The 22,271-nt window shown below is 43.9% G+C and overlaps 1 protein-coding gene across 5 annotated transcripts in view; it reads right to left on the reverse strand.

The window, feature by feature from the left end:
* BIN3 (bridging integrator 3) overlaps window positions 1-22,271 on the reverse strand; it is a 249,286-nt gene that overhangs the window by 6,377 nt on the left and 220,638 nt on the right. For all 5 annotated transcript variants that reach the window (XM_085871004.1, XM_085870993.1, XM_085871014.1 and 2 more), the window contains one exon: window positions 9,732-9,866. In XM_085871004.1, coding sequence (XP_085727130.1) covers window positions 9,732-9,866 — 135 coding nt within the window. The remainder of the gene's footprint in view (window positions 1-9,731; window positions 9,867-22,271) is intronic.

The following is a 22,271-nucleotide window of genomic DNA, read 5'->3' on the forward strand; positions in this document are numbered from 1 at the left end:
AGAGAGGTACATATTAAATTGTATTAACATTAAGAAGGGAAAAGAGGATGGAAAACATCATTGCAAAAGATCATCAGTTCAGGTGTTTCAGTGCCTTGCAGATATTCGTTCACAGAATCGAGTTCCTGCAAACCATGCAGAGTAAAATCAAGAGGTGCGCAGGTAGACGCATTCTGGGCCACAGGGTGCCCACCACTGATCTAAATGATGGAACCTGGTGTTGGCTTAATGGTTAAGGAGGCTCGTTTAAGATTTTAGGGTGTTAATATGAAGCCCAAGGTCGAGCCGTTAAATAACGCTAGGTGGGTTGACTCAGCCTGTCATTCTTTCGAGGTCAGCAAGATTAGTACCACCTTACGGGGCACCAGGGGCACTGCATCAGTGATACAGCCACGCCCCCAGCAAGGATGCAACCAGCAGCCGCAGGCTGCAAACGAAATAAAAATAATAATAATATTAATAATAATAATAATAACAACAATCCTTACTATAATTCACGGAGTGGTGTTTGTTTGTTTGTTTGTAGTTTGTTTGTCAAGCTACTCCTACAATTCTGGGGCAATTACATCCAGACTTGCTACAGAGGATCAGCACGACCCCATTTAATGTATCGGGGTGTTTTTATCTTTGGCGGTGATCTTGGGTGTGGGGAGGGGTTGATGGGGGGGGGGGGACACAAATTGTCTATGTACATGTGTACCGTGTGGCGCCTCCTCCAGGTGGGAGAGGGTATTACAAGTCTCCACCATTTACAGTGCAGTATTCATGTCCCCAAGTTTTCTTGTGCTGTGAGGTGTTTTGAATTAGAAGCAGAGGTACGTTTTTGCTTCATGCACGAAACTTCATGGGTTATTCATTTTTCCTATATGGAGCTGTCAGTTGCCTATACACCGCCCAAATAAAGGTGCGCCAGAAGAACGTGTTGCATGCTTGGAACAAGATGGCCCGTAGGGCGGGCACTCTGCTAGTAATCTAAATGCTTCCTTGAAATAAAATAAAAAATAAAATAAAAATAAAAAAAGATTGTACCATTTGGTCGTCCTGCTGGTAATTCAAGTGGATTTAAATCAAGGTTGAGCAACATGGTTTCCCACGTGCCCCGGTTCAAAACAAAGCGCTACCGCCTGACGAGTTGAACAAGACATTCCGGGAAAGTCATTACCAAATGATAGGAAGAGTTACTCCCTTGATAGCAATGTGCAGTATGGATTTCAAAAGCAAAACCATCACTTGCCTAACTGCTATACAACGATTATTACTTACTACTACTACTACCACGACAACAACAACAACAACACTAATAATAATCACATGTCCCAATGGCAAGAAAACGACAACATTGGAAAGTTTGTCTACAGTGCAAAGAAGATGCAATTCGAAAAAAAATCAATCCGGTTTACTCAACAAAAACCTGCACACAATTCAATATGTCGAGGTCACTGTTGTTTTTAATAATGGAGAAAAACAACAAGAAGAGGAAGTCAGGAAATTCAACAAAGCAATAAATTTGTCATGATTTGAAAAATTGGGATTCTTTCCCAAATATTGTGTTTTACTCCAATTATAGGCCTGTTCAAGCTTCACCAAATAATAGTCGTGCCACAATTCATTAGGTCCACCACTGAAGGTGGACGGAGCTTATGTTTTCACCCCTGTCTGTCTGTCTGTCTGTCTAAATTATGACCGGACTCAGATGAAACTCAGTGGACAAGTTGATGAATTCTTGGTGAAATGAAGATCCGGATATGAGGTTTAAAAAATTTTTTCCAATGAATCTTCACCATTGAGAGATGGGGCCAAAAACGATGGATGGCATGATATCTCAAAAAAGTTGTGGATGGATTCGGCCGAAACTTGGTGGATGAGTTGGGTGGGTGAGAAGAACAAGCCAATTAGATTTTGGTTCAGGTCCGGATGCAGGTCCAGCCTATCAGGAGGATACAAAACGTGAACTGTTCAGTGTTGCGGAGGTACGTGCTCTACCGAGTGCCGTTATAGTTCTGCATGTGACCAAGACCAATTGCGATGTAACCACGACCTTCATTTTCTTGTCATCACAGGGTACACCGTCTTCATCCTTCAATTAGTTAGTGTTACAAGAGGTACGTGCTACCAAGCAATGCCCCACTGCTCGTCATTTAGTCCCCGGTGTCAAAAAAATTGATTTTATTTATTTATATTCAACAGACACTGGAAACAATTACATAGTAAGCTCACTATGCCAAACTAATAGTGAAGTACAACAGATGGGTAGGATCCATAGTCATTAAGAATGATCTCCTGCAACAAGAGAAAGGAATAAGAATCAACCATGAGTGGACTGGTATCATTTGGAGAATAGACCAGATGGGGGAAGCAGATTACCTCCACATTGAAGGTCGTTCATGAGCCTCGAAGGTCCAGTAGTGACATATGGCAATGGTCCTGAAAGTAACTTAACTTGCTCAATATTAGAATCCAAATCGATTGATACTGCTACCTTCGAGTTGGATTTGAACCCACAACCTCCATCCAGATGCGAATCGAGCATCCTCACGAAGTGGTCACCACCGTATGAAAGCGGTGGCCATTGGCGAGTGATGAGTCACCTTGAGATGAAACAAAGTGGCTCTCATATCATTCATTTTGGGGTGACAAGAGGAAACAAAAACTGGGGTGCAATTATCACACTCGACCTGTCCACCTTCATCATAAGTACATGAAATAAAGAGGAAAAGGAGAAGAGAGGAGAGAAGTAGGAGAGGATAGAGAAAACAAATTAAAGTAGAATAAAATAGGAAAAACAGAGAGAGAGACAGAGACAGAGACAGAGCAAGGACTGAAAAAGTTGAGAGACTGGAGGTTTCCATGAATGAGAAGCGCTCGTTGTTCCAGTGGGGAGCCAGCGTGCCTTTCCTGAAGAGAAGGCTTTGTTCTTTGCAGTTCCGACTGTCGTGGTGCCAAACTAGTTCGACACTCGACTTCACAAGCAAGACTGGTTCCTTCATTCAAAAAAAAACCCGAAGGGCTGTCCCAGTGATCGTTTGATCATAATTTGAAGGTTGATCAGGTATGCTACCTACCCCAGAGCATGACTGCTATGGACATTACTTTGTCTCCTCAAGAGTGAATGATATGGTGCTCACCACTCGATTGTTGCATGTATTGGAGAAGATTTGGAAATATGCACAAAATACCTTCATCAGGGCATAGAGCTCCAGGCAAGTGCTGGGTTTCTCTCCTCAAAAAGGAATGGAGGATGATAATGCTAAATGGCATGCACGAGAATATCCGACAGGTGGACCATAGCTTCCTACGCACACAATCTCAGGCTGCAAAACGATTGGATGGTGAGTCGGTGGTGGGTTTCCGAAGCAAAAGGCACCCAGGATTTGCCATCACATCCTGCGGCAGAAACGACTGACGTCAAATTGTCTGCACTCTCGTCGGGTGTAAACAGACCTCGTTAGAACACCACACCACTGGATCTCGTGTTGCCAGGTGTCTCACTGCCTCCGATTGGTTGACGTGCACTAACCTTTTCTGACTGAAATTCTTGCAATGATCCGAAGATAGCGCTTTAGGCAATTTGTTTGTGCTGAAAGTAGTGGCTGCTCTCTCATTGAACAGGTGACAGTTTTGATATCATGTTGAAATCTTTAAAACGCTGTTAACTTAATAATTGATTTTCAAATAATTGTTACTAGTCCTGTATTTGATTCCAGTTTGACATGATTTCAGAAATTAATACAAGAACATAACGAGATGGACTTTTCACAAACCATTGCCAACACTTTACTACGACACAGACACAGCACAGAGAGAGCATACACAAGAAAAAGTCGACCATTTGTGTGTATGTGTTTGCGTGTAGATGGCCCCAGAGGATAGATGGCCCCTCCGAGAACCCCAGAGGTTCTCGAACATAAGAACGCCTCAACAACATCCATCATAAGGCATTTTCGCCTTGCTGGAGCATCTGTGGCCGGCGTCTATGAAAATTGAAATATCTTCCTCTGGCAAGAGGAGTGGCAAAACAAACAAAAAAGACAATCATGGCAGATTCCAGAAAATTGTGAGAAGGAAATGAACAAGAAAACCACAAAATGTGAGTCACAAGCACGAAAAGGGCCTGTGCAGATAAACAAACAGGAGATGAAAATACAACACATTGCTTCCTGGAAATGACATGATAAACTTCAAAATGAAGGAATATTTTTTCAAACTCTCAGTGTCATCTTACTACACTCGGTAGCGTTCCAGTTACAGCGTCCACTACGAGACAGGGTCAACGGTTCAAACCCTGTCCGAGTCACACCAAACACTTTATAAATGGCACGTGCTGCTTCCTTGCTTGTGGTTCAGCACTAAGAGTACATATAGAGAATGGACAACAAAAAGTCCGATCATTCACTTGAAATTCATGGCTCGTTATCAAAAGGACAACCGAAGCGCATTAAAATCTTGAGATTTAAATTTCACAATCTGCAAGGGCTTTGTCCATATCTCGTTGGAGTGCTGTTACCCGATATGGGTTGGTGCTCCAGCATCACTTCTGTCTCTCCTGGACTCTGTGGAATCTAAAGCTCTCAAAATTATCAGAATCTCCGACAATGAGGCTAAAGCACACGGACTGTTGCTTTCATATTGGAGGAAAGTCGGTGGGCTCTGTTTATTTTAACCGTTTATTTTCAAATATTACTCTCTCTGCTCTCTCTGCTCTCTCAGTCCTCTGACCCTCCCGATCTCCTCGAGGATGCACACATTCTTCTCGTGTCCTCCCCTGGTAAACCTCCAAAATCCAAGTTGACTGCTCGCCCCAACTCTTTATTCTCTCGTCTATGGACGCACCTTCCCGAGGCTGTTCGGTTTCACTCTTCCCTCCTGGATTTCATGCAAGCAGTGCATCACCACCTAGTATGACTCTCCCCTCCCCACCACCCCCCCTTGCCCTCACACCCCATCACATTTTGACGAATTATCTTTGTGAATCCCATTAACCTTTCCTAACCCAACCATCTTACTCGAGAGTTTCAGTGTTTCCTCCTCTCTTCCCTATCCTGTTGTCCTGTTCATTCATTCCCTTAATGTGTGTCCCACCATGTATTATAATTCACTCTTCCACGGGCTACGCTCGTGTAAATAAAAATAAGATTATTATAATTTTCGAAGTATTCCTCCTTCATGAAACATCACACTCGAAGAAACGTCCAGGAGAAAATGTTCGGCCAGTCCTCCAAAGAAAATTGAAGCAATGACCATCACAAGTCGAGCCAATCATTTTCTGCGATCACGGGAAACGGACAGAGTTCAAGAAATGTTGAAACGGAAAAATGAACCTGACACGGGAAAAAATGCAATCTAGTAAATGACAGAAAAGAAGTCAAGATTAGATGAAATTCCCCCCCAAAAAACTCGAGTGAAGTCGAAGGCGCACCATCACAAATCTCCACACTTCCCACCGAAGGCAAAGTTGAAAGATAGCAAACAAGCTCCACCAGGGATGACCCAATATCAAATTTTGAGTTTAAATTTTTTTTCCCCCGTTTTAAACCCTGTGATCTAAGTCCCCACCCCTTGGGGCATGAACTGGGGATCAAATGAAAAAGAAAATATACATATATAAATGTGTCCATTATTTCATGCATCTCTCAATGTTGATTGCACATCCAAAGTTCCATTTTTTAATATTTTAAAATGTCTGTAATTGCATTTTTTGTCATTTGACCTTTTGACCACACCCTGGGGGGGGGGGCGGGAGGGGGGAGGTGGTGCAGAGCCAAAAATGAAACAGCTCTCACACTTTTTTTTCAAGGTGTTGACCCATAACTAATCGTTTGGTGAATTTCTGCACAACAGTTTAGGAGTTCGTGTGGCTACATGAGGGTTAGCACCGCTTTGATCAAACACCTTTGCAGGACTGGTCCCCTTCTCTCTCATCTGTGTGGGGTAGGGGTGATGTCTACATTCGCTTCAGGTGTCTTCTACAAAGGGAAAAGATTATCTATCTCCAGGAGTGGTGAAGCTGGATATCCATCCACAACACTTTGATGTCATCTCTGACCTGGAAGCTTTTCATAACTTCAGGGGCACTTGGAAATGTGTAATACCGGTAATAGAGCGGGATTTGGGAAGTAAATGATCCTGTTGCTTCTATTTTGCTATTCTTGACTTGTTCTTCCATCAGCATCATTTCTGGAAATATATTTAAAATGTCAGAGCACCAAGGACTTGGTGTTTGCTCTTCACTCACCATGCACAGTGAAGGCGACAAGAGTTGGTGACGACTGGATAATGTCGGTGTTTCTTTGATAAATATCAGACGAGTGGTGGAGTGCGCTTCCAGCTTGGGAGTGAGTTGCTGGCTGGAAACACCGGCCTACCATCACTTTCACTCAGGCCTGCTGAGTGGCAATCCTCACCTCAGCATGACAGAAGAGCAGTGAATGAGGCCCAGGGTGGTCGAGAAAATAGCAAACTTCTGCCGTGGTACATTTTCACTGGCACTTGTACACCGGGCGGTTCGAAATAAAAGGTTAAAACATCACTGTGTGTTTCAAACTGTTGAAGCTTTTGTGAAAGTTTGGTGCTTGTTCAGCATTTATCACAGCTGTTACACTTTGCTCCACTTCCAAAAGAGTGCAGGGAAAGGAAATTCAATGACAAATGGCCCTGTTGATTGCACCAAAATCGAAATGGTGCATCAATTCGTGGTTTTAATAGTTTTGCACTTGCTATAGTTTAAAAGCAAACCTTAGCACCGCACGACACAATGTGGTACTTTCATAGTTTTGGATGGAATAGCTTGTGTCGCCTGGCACAAAGTCGGATTTGTCTGAAACGCCATCACACAAACCGCGTGCATCAGGCCACAAGGCCATGACATCGTTAACACAGATATAAAATAAAGCATTTAATACTTGTCTGGTCATGTGAAAAGCAAGTTTTACACAAAATACAGTGCAGGGAGTATAACAATACCAGGTTCCAAACTCAACTTGATGAAGAACTGGCTCTGTGTACTGCGCATCACATTTCCCCCTGTCCCAAGGGAACAAAGTATCAAAGGTCAACTATTCTATAATGGCAAATATTTATGGCACCAGGATTGGAGCCCCTGACTATCTAGGACCCGTAGGACAATCCGGAGCTGGTTCTCCAGCGAGTACGACACCTCCCACCCAAACCCCTTCTCGCGGAGGTGGTAAGTTGAGATGCGGTGCATCCTCGGCTCCACCAATTCCTGATCTTCGGCATACTAGATGTATCGCGACACAGAATGTATCATCATTAGCCCAATTCTGATATCCGGAAGCGATGGTGCATGTAGTAGTTGTGGTATTTGTATATCAGAGTGATCAGACAACGCTGTATACTTATCGAGACTCATACACTATATTTTTTAGATATTTTTATTTTCTCACTAAATGACAGGACACTGTGCCTTTGGGTGCACCAATTGGTCGGACAAGGGATTCAGAACGTACAGATTCTCCACAAATGCCAAAAGAAGAAAAATTTTGGAGAACAGAGTGAGGAAATTGGGATGGAAACCAAGTTCGTCATCATTTCTGTGCCAGGTAAGTCGTTGTCCCTTGTATGTATTTATGTGTGGTGTTTTGATTGTGTATGTCGTTTCAAACTCGATTGCAAAGGTTTTTGACTGCCTTGAGATTTTAACCAGGTCCTACAGAATATCGCGAGCAATTTAAACTGAAATCTCAGCTCAAGAAATCATCAGTTTTTGGAAATAGTAATGCAAGTTGAACACGAAATTTTCTCAAAATTTGACAGATTGTTGCATTAACTTGACACATGCCAAACTAGATCGTGTCCCCCTGAGTTCAAGCCCCATCGGTCGCTGAATTAATACACCAGGGGGTTGACTCAGCCTGTCATCCTTCTGAGGTTGGCGAAATGAGTACCAGTTCCAATGTGTGTACTGGAAGAGGGGCACTGCATCAGCGACACAGTCGCGCTTCAAGAAATGATAGCTACCCCGGCAGCTAAGCTGCCATACGACCACCAGATCGTGTCCCTACGGAAACCGGATTAAGTTTCGTAACTGTTCACATTGTCTGCAAATACAGGACTGAATACTAGCAGGGTGATTCATCAATTTGCGTGCCATCCGTCGGATGGACGTTAAGCCGGGTGTCCGGTCTGCTATCATGAGCTTGTGTGTCATGTATATCCATTGTTGGGGTGTCGTGTATATAAGTTGGTGTATTTCCAGCGGTGTCATTCGCCAAGAGTAGGCGAGTCATCACCGGCATCCTGAATAAATTATAAATTCCTACCCCTGACCAATTGCTGGGAAGGTAGTGGCAAACCACCGACTATCACCTTCGCCAAGCAGCCAAAGACTTGCCTTCAAGTGGAGCACACAATCAATCAATCTTCTCAAGCTCTTTCTATTTTGTTTTTTTCATTCACAATTGTTATCTTGTCTAATTCTCTACTCTCTTGATGATGTGAGCATCCAGTTTGAATGGTGTGCCGTGGGGTGGGAGGAGATAGAGGCCTGGGATGAGGGAGGGGAAAGGGTGAGAGGAGGGACCCGGCGTTGCAAAGATAACTAGAGGGGGAGCACTCGGGAGAGTGCAAAACCTCCGCCGCCAATACTGCTGGGTCACTCAAGTGAACCTTATATCTTATTCATTAAATATGATGTCAACAGTGCTCACAGAGTTATAGTTCTTTTCTCCATTTTTTTGGGGGGAGGGAGGGTTGGAAATCACTTCAAACATGTAGAAATGCAAAAAAAAGAAATCGAAATTTTGTTGAAAAAAAAGTTGCAAAAATTTTTTTTCTCGAACAATTTTTTTTGGGGGGGGGGAGGGTAACAATTTGGGGGGGGTTGGAAATCACAAAACGTAGAAATGCAAAAAAAAATTTTTCTTCCAATTTTTGGGGGGTGTTGGAAATCACTTAAAACATGTAGAAATGCAAAAAAAAAAAATTCTCTAAATTTTTTTTTTGGGGGGGTGGGGGGGGACCAAGTCCAAAATTTAATGGCATGATCCTTGGACCATACCTAACCCCCCCCCACCAAGTTTCGTCGAAATCCGTCGAGGAGTTTTTTCCGTAATACTGTTCACAAACAAACAAACACACAAACAAACAAACAAACAGAAAGGGGTGAAAACAGTAACCTCCATCCATCTTCGAAGATGGCGGAGGTTAATAAATTGTCCGCTTCCAAACTCCAATTGTCTCTCCCTCCCTCAAACTTTATGTCTAACAACATGCATAAGCCGTGACCCTACACGCATTTTACAATGTGAGGACATCGATACATTCGAAGATCGAACAGGAAACTTTAGCAAAGCCAAACAAAAAAGCTGGTGGAAACTTGAACCGCATGCCACTTCTTCAATACACCTCCGGATGGTATGACGTGGAGGCGACACAAGTGGGATATTTTGTGTAGCTTCCTTTATAGAGGAATTGCTTCACTCTGTCCGCACAAGCAGGTAATGCAAGCGACGAATAATATTTTGTTGAAAGAAAAAAAGAAAAGAAAACGAATCAGAGCCTTTGTTTGCTAATTTTGGGATGACGGATGATTACATGGTCTGGCAGGATAGCTGAGGCCTTAGAGGTATGCGCACTCGCCTCTGAGTTCTCCAGCCTGGGTTCGAAAAATATTTAATTTTATGAAGAAACATTTTAAAGGCTGCAAAAGTGGAGTCTTTTGCATCAAAATTATTCGGTAAAGTCATTCAAAGTCAGATTCATCACGTATTCACCTGGGTTCGCACAAGGGCCTCAAAGCTTGGCTGGAAGTACTCCGATCGACTGTTGTAGAACAGTGGCATCTCCTCCAGCAACGCTTTGTTCCGCTGTTCGAACTCCTCACGGGCCGGCCTCAGCTCCTCACGGGCCTGCTCAAGTTACAAATAGGGCATCCATGGAGTGGAGGGAAAGAGAGTGATAGTCAACTGAGGCTTACAGTATGCTGGTTTCTCTGGAGTCCAGAGGCTCAAACATAGTGTTATTGCACACATTTTTGTTTTTGATAACTCATCAACCAACATGGTGTAATTTATATACATTAAGGAAAACAAAAGGAGTCTCAACTCTTACTTCCCCAAACCCCTGCACCCCCGCTACAAAAATCAATTAACCCTTCGGGGAAAAAAAAACAACAAACGGGGAGAAAATGTTTTTAACCAGTGAAACTAAATAAATATACAACACCAATAGTTTTATCTACCTTACATAGTACATTTGTCCAACGTTAATAATCTCGCCTGCTGAATCTCTTTCTCCCGTGTCAATCTAACATCGCGCTTCCCGACAGAATTGAAGATGGTTGTGAGACAAGGATCATCTCAATCCGAGTCAAATGATGGACCAAATACAGCATTGGAGCCATCAGGAGAAACCCAAATTGGAAAAGATAGTCATCAGGAGAAACGTGGATAGTATTCGGGTTTCAGTCGCTACTCCTCGACCCTCAAACCCATCCCATTGCAGCCAAGTGAGCCTTAAAAAACATTTTGCAAGAGTTAACCTCTCCATCGACACATCGAAAAAGAAAGAGAGAAAAAGAAAGAAAGAAATAAATTAAGAATAAAAGACACCAAAACACACTCGCACACACACAACACCCAAAACAACACACAAAAACACATTGAGCAGAGACAGAGAAGGCTCATTGGAACGGCTCGCAAGATGTCAGCTCAAAGAGGATAGAGAACGAATCATTAGAAATACACAAGACTGGGGACACTACACGAATGGCTTTAAGAAGATGGTGGGACTGAGCCAATCGGACAGGTGCAGGTTCTGCAAGGTAGAAGGTAGAAACGGAAAGCACGAGCCACCTCCTATCGGGATGTAAAAAAAAACAAAAAAACTCATGTCAGAACAGTAAAACTGACAAAGGTACAACACGGTATGTAAAGTATTGTATTGGCACATCTGCAAAAACTTTGCTATCCCAGTTCCAGAAAACTCGTGGAAACATGAACCAAAAGCAATCATTGAAAACAAGAAAATAACGTTCACGTTCAACCTAATGATCCCAATCGAGCATGAACATAGAAAACAAAGTACTGCGACCAGATATCGTACTTAGATAAGATCCTGGAAGCTGAAGAGCACCAAAATTGAACCAGTGATAGTTGGAGCAACGGGAATGACAAAGAACGACGTCACAGGCATATTAAAAACCATCCCTGGGAACATTACCACAAACAAACTACAGCTGGAAGCTGTGCGGGGCTCAACGACGATCCTGAAAAGAGCCCTCGGAACAAAACTTTGAGAACAACACAATTTCATAGCTTTGTCCATGAGTCATGATCCTTTACTGAAACGGAGGTGGATTCTTCGACACCTGGGAGGACTCCATTCCACCTTTTGAAACTCGCATATGGAGATAACAATCAAAAACTACCGAAATCCAGGATCACTGCCAACCTCCACTCATTTGCTCCTCCTGTGCAACCTGTGGAATCAACTTCGACATCCTCTTCAACGTCATCCTTCTCTCCAGGTCTTTAAGACAGCTGTTCACCACCATCTCAGGTCATCCCCGATCCAAAACCACCATGGTCTTTTTTTCCCTCTCGATAACCACCTTCCCCCCCTTCAACCCCACCGCAATCCCTCCTCCTACCAAATTTCCAGTTTTCCCTTCTGTATCCATCTTGTCCACCCCATGCATCTTCTCCTGCCCCCCATTCCTCCACACACCCATTGTTTGTCTGCCTTCCTCTGTCATGGCCTTCGGCTCTGTTGATGGTGTTCCCCTCTCTCCCTGCTGTTCCTTCTGTCCTGCTGCGTCGTGATCCTTTCACTGTACTTGCACTAATTCTTCAATGAGCTTCAACAAATGTACTTGTACTAAAAATAAAAACACACACACACACAAACACACACCTTCCATTCCCACATGTGATGTTTTCAATGCAAACATCCCACTCTGGTGAAGCTCCACTTCGATCCTACTTGAAGCCTTCTCACTTATCAATACATCGCGTGTGCAAATACTCTCTCAAGTCTCACTGTTCCAAAGCAATACCCTCAACTCCCTGTCTTTCTCTTTCGAGAGCTTCAATGATGCAACCAAAGGAAGTGATTCTCCAGAAGATACACCGTAAGTCTTGAGGGTATAAACAAAGGGCTAAATTTGTGCACTGAAGTGCGTAAATTTTGCTTTGCAAGAAATAACAATTATAAAATATCATAATTGCTCAAAATGTCAGGTTTCTTCGTGCACACAAAATCAGCTTTCACACCTCAAAGCAAAAGTGTGAGGGGGGATGGGGGGGGGGATAAGATACACTTGTAAGCACCTTGGGACAACAGAGGGCATAAAACAATCAGCAATGTTCTCATTTGTATTTGAGAGTAAATCTCATTGGGAATAAGCTTGTTGAATATCACACTATTCCATCTCGGCTCTCAGCACCCGATCCACGCCTGCTGGTAAAGGGAGTCGTTATTCAAGGAGCCAGACCAACTGAAGTGTATTGTGAATCAAGAAAAAGTTACTCAAAACAAAGACAGAGGCCCTCAACTTGTGAAGGAGCCATCTAAGGATTATGAAAGAAAAGGGAGTAGGGGAGGAGGTATTCCTCTTCTTGTTATTTTCCTCCTCTTCCCTTTATAAGGGGTGAGGTCCAATGGCACCAAGCTTCTTCCCTGCCTTGACCACAATATTTCTCCACCTCCCTCTGTCCTCAGCCAACTCTCTCCACTCTCCAACCACCCCTACCTTATGGATATCCCTTCACAAACAATCTCCCCGTCTCAACCATGGTCTACCTCTTTTCCTCCTACCTTGCTGCCTCAACCTATCTGCTCTCTTTGCCATTCTCTCTTCCCCAACTCAGTTCATCCATCTTCCTTCTATCCACCGTCCCGTCTTCACCCCCACAATCCTCTTGACCTAGTTGTTCTCGCAAATCGGCAGCCTCTGTTGTCGTCTGTCAGTGCTACCGTCTCCAGACCGTAAAGGTAAGCCAGTGTTACACACGACATCAGAACCTTACTTTTCAATTTTCTTGATATCCTTCTGTCTGCTATTTTTTCCTGTCGGCATTCACACTCACCTGAATCCTCCTCCGCACCTCTGCCTCGGACTTACCGTTCCCAGTCACTGTTCCTCCCAGATACTCAAACCCATTTCCCTGCCTGATCTCCTTCCTCTCGAACCTGGTATTCATTTATTTTCTCTGCTGCCAGACCCACATCACCTCAATATTCTCCATATTCATCTTCAGCCCATGCTTTCCAAATGCCTCCTTCCACTCCCCCAGTACTTCCAGCATCTCCTACCCACTCTCCACAGCAACAACCAGATCATCCGCATCCTCCTCATACGACCCCTCAAACTCACCTTCCTGCTTACCAGCTCCATCACCATGATAAACATGAGTAGGCTGAGAGCACTTCCCTGCCTCAAACCAATGTTCACATTAACTCTTCAAACATCCCAGGACAAACCAAAACTCTTCCCTTCGTTCCCTTCTACATCCCTTCCATCAAGGTAACTTCTCGGGACAATGTCATAGGCCTTCTCCAGGTCGACAAATCCCACTGCCATCTCACCTTGCATGTGCAACCTCTTCTCCATCAGCTGTTTCAGCGCAAACATCCCATCCATCGTTCCATACCCTTTCTAAATAACCCCCTGCTGCTCTTCACCCTCTTCCTTATCCTCCCATCAAGAATCTCCTCCAGCACCTTCCTTACATGACTTAGGAGCGTAATGCCACTGTACTTCCCCGGATCTTGAAAATTGCCCTTCCCCTTCCATGTCAGCACAATTAACCCTGTCCTCCACTCTCCCAGAATTGAACCCTCTCATATGTATATATATATATATATATATATATATATATATATATATATATATATATATATATATATATATATATATATATATATATATATATATACACATATACACACACACATTCAACAGCCTCTTCGTCCAACTGACTATGACTTCTTCTGCTGCAATTATCATCTCTGTACACACCTCATCAATGCCTGATGCTCTCCCCTTCTTATCGTTTTCAATACTGTCTGCATTTCCTCCTCTGTGATCTCCACCAACTACACTTTCCCCTCTACGTAAAACGGTAGTTTCAGCTCACCATTGCTTCATTCCTGGTTCAACAGCTCTTTGAAATACCCTTCCCACACCTTCAATGCTGCACCCCTCTCTGTGACTAGCCTGCCACCACCATCCTTAATAACCGCACCTCCTTCAGGTCCTTACCATCCTCATCCCTGTCACGAGCCAACTTATATGTCATATTCCTCCTACCATCCTCTTCCAATTTATTATACACCTCCTCTTCCATATCATTTCTCGCCTTGTCCACAGCTCTCTCTGCTGCTTTCTTCTTCTGCCCAAACAGGGGCAGCAACCCCATATCTGGCTGCCTCCCCCTATCTTTGATCTTCTCTGTCCTCTTCTAAACCTCCTTTTCACCAACTGTCTTCGCTACCTCCTCTGTCCACCATACCCGGTTTCTATCCCTCGATGATGCACCCTTTCCTGACGTCCTTCCACATAAAACTTCGGCAGTTCCCCTAAATGCCTCTCCGTACTTCTTCCACTCCTCCTCCAAACCTTCTGCTTCTTCGCTAAGTTGCTCATACCAAAGAGCTCAACCTCTCCTTATACTCAACGATGACATTTCCCCATACACGTCGCTCACCAAATAATCTTCCGACCCCTGCTCTTTACCTTCCTCCTTTTCTCCATCCATACCACAAATACCACAGGCTTGTGCTGGGTGGTAACATGCTCTCCCGCCACTGTCTTACAATCCTCAACCCTTCACAGTTGCCACATCCTTACCACCACCAAATCCAGATCTGTTCTGTGATGTCCAATGCTATAGGTAATCTTGTGGCTTTCCTGCTTTTGAAAGAATGAACCAGCTACGGCTATCCCATTCCTTGTCACCAGCTCCACCAGCTCCTGGCCAACTCTATTCCTCATTCCCCAACAAATTTAACAAAACATTCCTCTTCCCCTGACTCCGCTACTCCCACATGCGAGTTAAAGTTCCTGCAGTGCACAGCATCACGTCCAGCTCAACCATTCTCATCATACTCTCCAGTGTGTCCCCAACTTCCTGCTTCTCTGCCCCAGTCCTTCCCGTTTGTGGACCAAATACTGACATAACACAAACCATTTGCCTCTGCACAACCAACCATGCCTTAACTATCTGTCCCTTCCATCTTTCCACGATGACCACCTGTTTGCTGATCTCTTCCGATACTATTATTCCCATGACATTACTCCTTCCATCCCCACCCGCTTGGAACAGCTTCCAACCTCCGACCAACCTCCTCACCCTGTCTCCTTTCTATTTGGTATCCTGCACAAACATTTCCAACCTCCTACTCTGCATCATCTCCACCACCACAACTCCTCTTCCCCCCCCCCCACAATTGATCCCGCATACAAACTACCGAGCCGAAACTCGCTTCTGAACCGCTGCACACCTGACAGAGCTAGTACCATCTCGATCAGTTTGGGACGCTCTGGTCATCAATCAGCAGCGCTGCCGGGGTTGAAAAAAATATATAAGAAAAATTTTTTGACACGTAAAGGAAAAGGGGCTGTGGGTCGAGAGGGGACGAGGAGATAAAATCCTTTGGCTTAAACACATGAAAAGTATGTTGAGTCAGGAGAAGAAAATGATAATTTGAAGGTTCAATTTTTCAATTGCATTTAAAGTCAATCCTTCCCCAAATATCTTGAAATATTCATCATCAAAGTTTTTTTTTTTTTGTTAATCTCGTCAAAATTCCACATTGAACACCATCATAGCCTTTAAATACATGTCCGTTGGTGTTTTGCTTCAGATTTGGAAACAGTAAATAGTACGTAGTGGTTAAACACGACAAATGAGAGAGGGCAGCAGAGGGGAAGAGGACGGCGAGTGAGATGGGAGGAGAACAGACGACACACAGTCCTTCTGGAGAGAGTGAGAGTGAGAGTGAGAGTGAGAGTGAGAGTGAGAGTGAGAGTGAGAGTGAGAGTGAGAGTGAGAGTGAGAGAGAGAGAGAGAGAGAGAGAGAGAGAGAGAGAGAGAGAGAGAGAGAGAGAGAGAGAGATAGAGATAGAGATAGAGATAGAGATAGAGATAGAGATAGAGATAGAGAGAGAGAGAGAGAGATTTGTCAGGATTGAAAGACATATTTCAAGTGTTTGAACAGCTTGTGATTTTGTCAAGGTCTGAAGAGAGCAAAGAGGCTGCAGCCTGCCAATCTGAAGGATGAGGGATGTCACGGTAAAGGGCGGAGTCATCAGCAAATATATAAAGAGCATTTTCCAGAGAATCAGAGAGATAGTTCAAGATTGGAATAGGATGGTGCCAAGAACACCACATTACATTGGGGGCACTCCAGTCTTGACAACGAGAGGAGATGAAAGGATTCCGTTGAGAGCCACACATTGGCGATGAGAGCAAAATAAATCAGGAATCCAAAGTGGAGTTGGCCTAAGATGCCAAAGGCAGACAGTTTGGAGAGCACAGCGGCATGCTGGACTGCATTGAAAGTTCGACATATATCGAGAGAGATGGCCCTGATCTCATGTCTGGCATTGAGGGTCTCCATCCATTGTTGGGAGAGGAAAAGCAGCATGTCCAAGGTAGAGTGACCTGGTCTGAATCCAAATTGATGATCTGAGATGAGGTTTTGGAGAAAAGGAATGATTTCATATGAATTGCGTTGATGGATTCCATGACCTTGCTGATCATTGGAAACAAGCAAACAGGTATGTAGTTCAGAGGATCGGTTTTGTGCACGTTTTTACTGTAATGCAGTGATGTTGGCTGACCCCAAAGGATCATTCAAAATAAAACTGAGACTGCCGGTTACTCGCACGGGAAGGCAGAAGCAGAGATGCCAACTTTTGGAAATCAGAATTAGGGAGGATTTTCAACCGACACCAAATTATGTGCGCCAAGCGCACATCTCGAGCGCGGAGCGCTCGACCCTTGCGCCGGGGTCCATGGCCCGCCTTAGGGCCCTGGAAGCTCTGGGGTTCTAGACGCTCTCTAGTGCCCTCTGAGCCCTATTTTGGAGCATTTAACATGTTAAGAATTCCCACTTTTTGAACAAAAAAAGGGGAAAATTGTGCACTTTTTAATGTTACATGTATGTTAATATTAGTAAGTTAGGGGACAATCAAAGATTAACAAAAAGCACAAAAGAAGCAATATTTTTCTTACCTTACTGGCTGGTACTACTGCTGCTTGCTTTTTCCATGGCAGCTTTGCTGAGTGACAGCTGTGTGGCTCTTTTAGCCCTTCTGATTGTGTCTTTGCTGTATTCTCTCTGGTAGCAAGGGTGCTATGAGCTAGTTTTTCAATTAAGAGAGCTTCCAGGGTTTTGACACTCAAATTGGGACGAAATTCAGTATGATTCTTCCGTACAAGACTGAGTGCCCGCTCACATGATGCGTTCGAATGAGGAATGACCAAGATTCCCTTCATCACTTTGCTCAAATTAGGATACTTCTTGGCACCAGTGCAGGGATCTGTGAGCTGTGAAACCGATGCCACTGCTCATCCACTCTCACTGTCTCAGTAGCAATTGTAGCTATGGAGGCGTCTGCCTGGTAGTGAGCGAATTCACTCTCAAGACTGTCTATGTCACTATCACCGCCACTGAACAGACAGGGGAATTTCTTGATGAAAAACTCCACACAGTCAAACCCCACTTCTTGGTGTAGCTTAACATCCAGCACCTGAGCATGCTTGGCTAATTCATCACCTAGCGGCCAGGTTTTGAAGATGTAATTGCAGGCTTTCACATAATATGAGCGAACTGCACTGAAGAAACCTTGGATGTCTGACTCACTCAGAGTGAAGGTGGATTTCTTGAGACTCCTTTGTTCCCTTATATACAGTTTGGCATCGTTCCCAATCATGAGGTCCTCATCATTCTTCTGATGATTTCTGTCAGAGAAGGGTACATTTACCAGAGCAACCGATGACACCGATGGTTTCAAAAACCGTACGAAGATATCTTTCAGAAGACCATTCAATTCAGAAGACCAGAAGACCAAGATCAGGAGATGAATACAGGGTTCGTCTCTTTGGAGCAGAAGATTCCCCTTCTCAAAAAGCTTGTTAGCATATCGAAGGAAGAAACAATAGAGTTTTGTTTGTGGAGACAAGAACATCCTGTTGACACGTTTTTCTCTAGATTCCTGCACAGTGTTTGAGGAAGATGCGCTTTTAGTTGTAGAACTCGTAGTACACTTAGCCGCAGGGAGATCACACTTATGCGTTTACTGCCAGCAGAAGAGGTCAGACTCGTAGTACCAGATCCAATTTTACGTTTGAGGAGAGAGCTTGAGGTAGGTGCAGCCAAGGAAGAAGACCTCTGATTCGAAGGTTTTGCTGAGCTTCTGTCAAGTGATTTGGCAAAAGCAGAACTTAACTTGGGTCCTTCTTTGCCTGTAGATGGGACTATCACAGTCTTTCTCGACTCTGAAGGGATCTGCTTTGTAGATGAACGTGATGAAGGGCCGGTGATGCTACCTGCTCTCAGCATTGGTTTTGGTGCTGTCCCTGCTGTCTTCTTTCGCAGCAGATACTGCAGTGGTAGTGGTGAATGCTGCTCCACTAGTGCTTGATCCTGCAGTGCCAGTACTGGCAGTAGATACAGTGCCGTCCTTCTTGCTCGTTGTTAGAGTCTTGGCTACAGTTGGTTGCATTTTTCTTCGGACTTCTTCTTTGAAGAAGAGGCGAAGTGGCTCCCACTGTTCAATCAGCCTGTCTAGGCACTGACCAAGGGACAGCCACCTTGTTGCTACATGCTTCAGAATCTTGTGTGTCGGGGCATCACAGAGTTCTTGCAGTGCTTTCACTCCTTTGACGCGTTTACTACTTTTGTCCAAGTAGTAGTAAATATCGATGAGAAAGTCATCTAATTCAATGGGGAAGGCCTGAGCCGCCTTCTTGGCCGTATTGTGCATCATATGGCAAGGGCATCCCATGATGTAGCACTCTGGATTTTGTTTGTGGATATAAGCAGCGACTCCTTTGTGCTTGCCCACCATGACAGAGGCATTATCAGCACAAAAGGAAACACAATTTCCCCACGGAATTTTCCTGTCACTGAACTCATGATCAAGCAGTTTGAAAATGTTTTCTCCAGTGGAATCTTGTTTGCACACAGGCAAACTTAGCAAACCTTGCTTCACAATCCCAGCACTGTTGTCATAGTACGAAATCAGGACAGGATATAGCTGGGCCTCACCACTGTCATTGCTACCGTCTGTAGCTAGGCTAAATGGAGCTAGTCTAGCAATATCGGCAATAGATGAAGCAGTAACATTTGACAACTCACCAATTACACTGGTCAACAACAAATTTGTTGTCTGCATTTTTTAAGCTGATTTAGGACGAATCTGATGCGCTGAATCCAAAACTCACATTAGTTTTGTTCAATCAGGTCAAGTTTTTGAGATATGGCCACATGTCGTTTTTTTACATATTTGTTCACATGTACGCATGTGTGGAGCATTTTAGAAGAAGTTGGTGGGGTAAATGTCATGTCAAATAATTGTTTTGATTGGAAATAATTATTTTAATGACAAGAAGTATTCAGGTACGATAGTTCTAGGTGATTATGTCGAAAAGGGATCAGTTTGAAGTCATAAAACCTCAAAATCTTCCAAAAATTGGTGAGGCAAAGCATAAAGTTCGTGGATCAAAACTAAAGTTAATGGGGCAGATTTTGTAATAATGTGATACAAAAAAGTTGTATTTCTTGAAATAACGAACTCTGAAGAATGTACAATACCTACATGCGCCAATTTATGACATGCGCTTCTGCTCAAGCTTGGAGTGCCACAGTACGAACCCAAAGATTGGAGACTGTTCATTGACAGCAGCAAGCGATCACTGAAATGTGTTCTGCTACACAACGGCAACCAGTTTGCCTCTGTACCCATCGCTCACTCGACTACACTGAAGGAGAAGTATGAAGCGGTGAAGTACGTGCTGGAGAAAATTGGTTATGATCAGCATAAGTGGTTTATTTGTGTTGACCTGAAGATGGTGAACTTTTTGTTGGGACAACAGTCTGGCTTCACCAAGTACCCATGTTTTCTGTGCATGTGGGATAGTAGGGACCGTGCTCAGCATTACACGAAGAAGGACTGGCCTGTGCGGGAGGAATTGGTGCCATGCAAAGAAAGGAACGTCATCAACGACCCTGTGGTGGACAGAGACAGAATACTCTTCCCACCGCTGCACATCAAGCTCGGCTTAATCAAGCAGTTCACCAAGGCTCTGGACAAAGATGGTGACTGCTTCACTTACTTGTGCCAGGCTTTTCCAGGATTGACCATGGAGAAGTTGAAAGCTGGCATCTTTGATGGTTCTCAGATCCGTCAGCTCATCAGAGATCCAGAGTTCAAAACTCAATGAACGAAGTGGAACTGGAAGCGTGGAATACATTTGTTTTGGTAGTGAAGAACTTTCTTGGCAACAATAAGGCCAGAAACTACGCAGAACTTGTCAACAACATGCTGACTGCTTTCAGAAACCTGGACTGCAACATGAGCATCAAGATGCACTACCTATTTTCACATATGAACCGGTTTCCTGAGAACCTGGGTTCAATGAGTGACGAGCAGGGGGAGAGATTCCATCAGGACATGAAGGAGATGGAGACCAGGTATCAGGGTCGCTGGGACGCAGTCATGATGGCTGACTACTGTTGGAATCTGAAGAGAGACCTCCCTGCCGCTGAACATTCCAGGAGTTCGAAGAAACGGAAGTTCAAGCCCTGAAGTTTGAACAGTGGTGACGCAACATGCAATTTACTTGTACTTACCTTTATCAATGCCCACCATTCAGATGACAGTAATCGATGTTTCTATCATGTAATCAATAAATGTTGTTGGCAAACCATTTTTTTCTTAAAAACATGTTTAGGATGATATGTGTTGACAAAAATCAGCTGATAATGCCACAAAAATGTAATTGATTTTGTCACAAGATCTGATTTTTTCAAATCAACTTAGCACAAAAACCTGACCTGATGGAGAGAAACGGATGCCATTTCCTGATTCAGCAGTGCCAGAATACCCTAATTCACTTGTAGAAATCTAGACAACATTCAGAAAGTAAAAAATTGTTGACCAGTGTTCTTTTTTTCTTCTTTGTTCTTGTTCTTTTTTTTTTGTTCTTTTTTTTTTTTTTTCTTGCTTTTTGTTCTTGTTTTTTTTTTTTTTTTTTTTGTTCTTGCACATCTTGCACATCTTGCAAGTTTTTGTTCTTGCACATCCATACTTTGAAGCAACTTTTGAATCTGGAAACATCTTTTGAAATAGAGGTCCAGCATGATCTGAGACTGATATGGGCAAGTTATGTTCCACAATAAATCCACTAAAGAGAAGTTCCGCTCGGGTAACATCCTCTTCCTCGCTTGTCCCTTGTTTGGTGAAATAATTCAGAAGTGTACCGGTACTCGTGCTCGAAGATCTCTCCTTTGCAATGTCTGTGTGCCGTTTGCTTCCAACGTGCTTCCGAATATCATCGCGACCTCCGTGCTCAACTGAAATATCAACGCTGCATACTGTACAATACGCATGATGAATTCCTCTTCTTTCAGACTTTCGAATACACGGGTATTGGAGACTGTATTCGGTCTTGTACTTCTGAGACCATTTCTTGGTCTTCGTAAGCTTCTTTTCTGCCATTTCGTAATCAACATCGAGGGCTTGAAGCATCGGTAACTTCGAAGTCGATGTTCCACAGCTGCAGCGCGACTCGTAGAACTCTAGCGGCTGTTAAACACCGCACGGTGGTCGCGACCGCCGGGCTGGTACGGGGCCCAGCTGCATGCAGTGAGCGTATCGCATGCATATACACTGTGCATACATACCGCATGCACTGTATTGCACACATACCGCATGCACTAAATCTCAGTGCATGATCGCCTAAGCGAGATCCAGACCCAATGTTTCGCTGCTCCTCATTTGAATTTGCATTTTTTTACGTACAATTTGGTAGCAGCGAACGTTATGGAGTTACCACATGCTATACGTAGCAGACGATGCTTTTCATTCAATTCTCATACTAGTACATTCTGATTAGTGAACAGTGCAAAAATATCAAAATTTCGGGAGGATAAGGATAGTGATCGTAAGGGCGGGAGTTTGGGTGAATTTTCGGAAGCCTCCCGATGAAATCGGGAGGGTTGGCATTGCTGCAGAAGGTGGAAGGTGGGGAAACGTTACTTCTAAATCATGTTTTTAAAAATTAATATGGGGGATAAGGAAA

Source organism: Eptatretus burgeri, chromosome 1 (genome assembly GCF_056783735.1).
Source record: "Eptatretus burgeri isolate ZD-2024b chromosome 1, Ebu_testis_v1, whole genome shotgun sequence".
Classification (NCBI taxonomy): domain Eukaryota; kingdom Metazoa; phylum Chordata; class Myxini; order Myxiniformes; family Myxinidae; genus Eptatretus; species Eptatretus burgeri.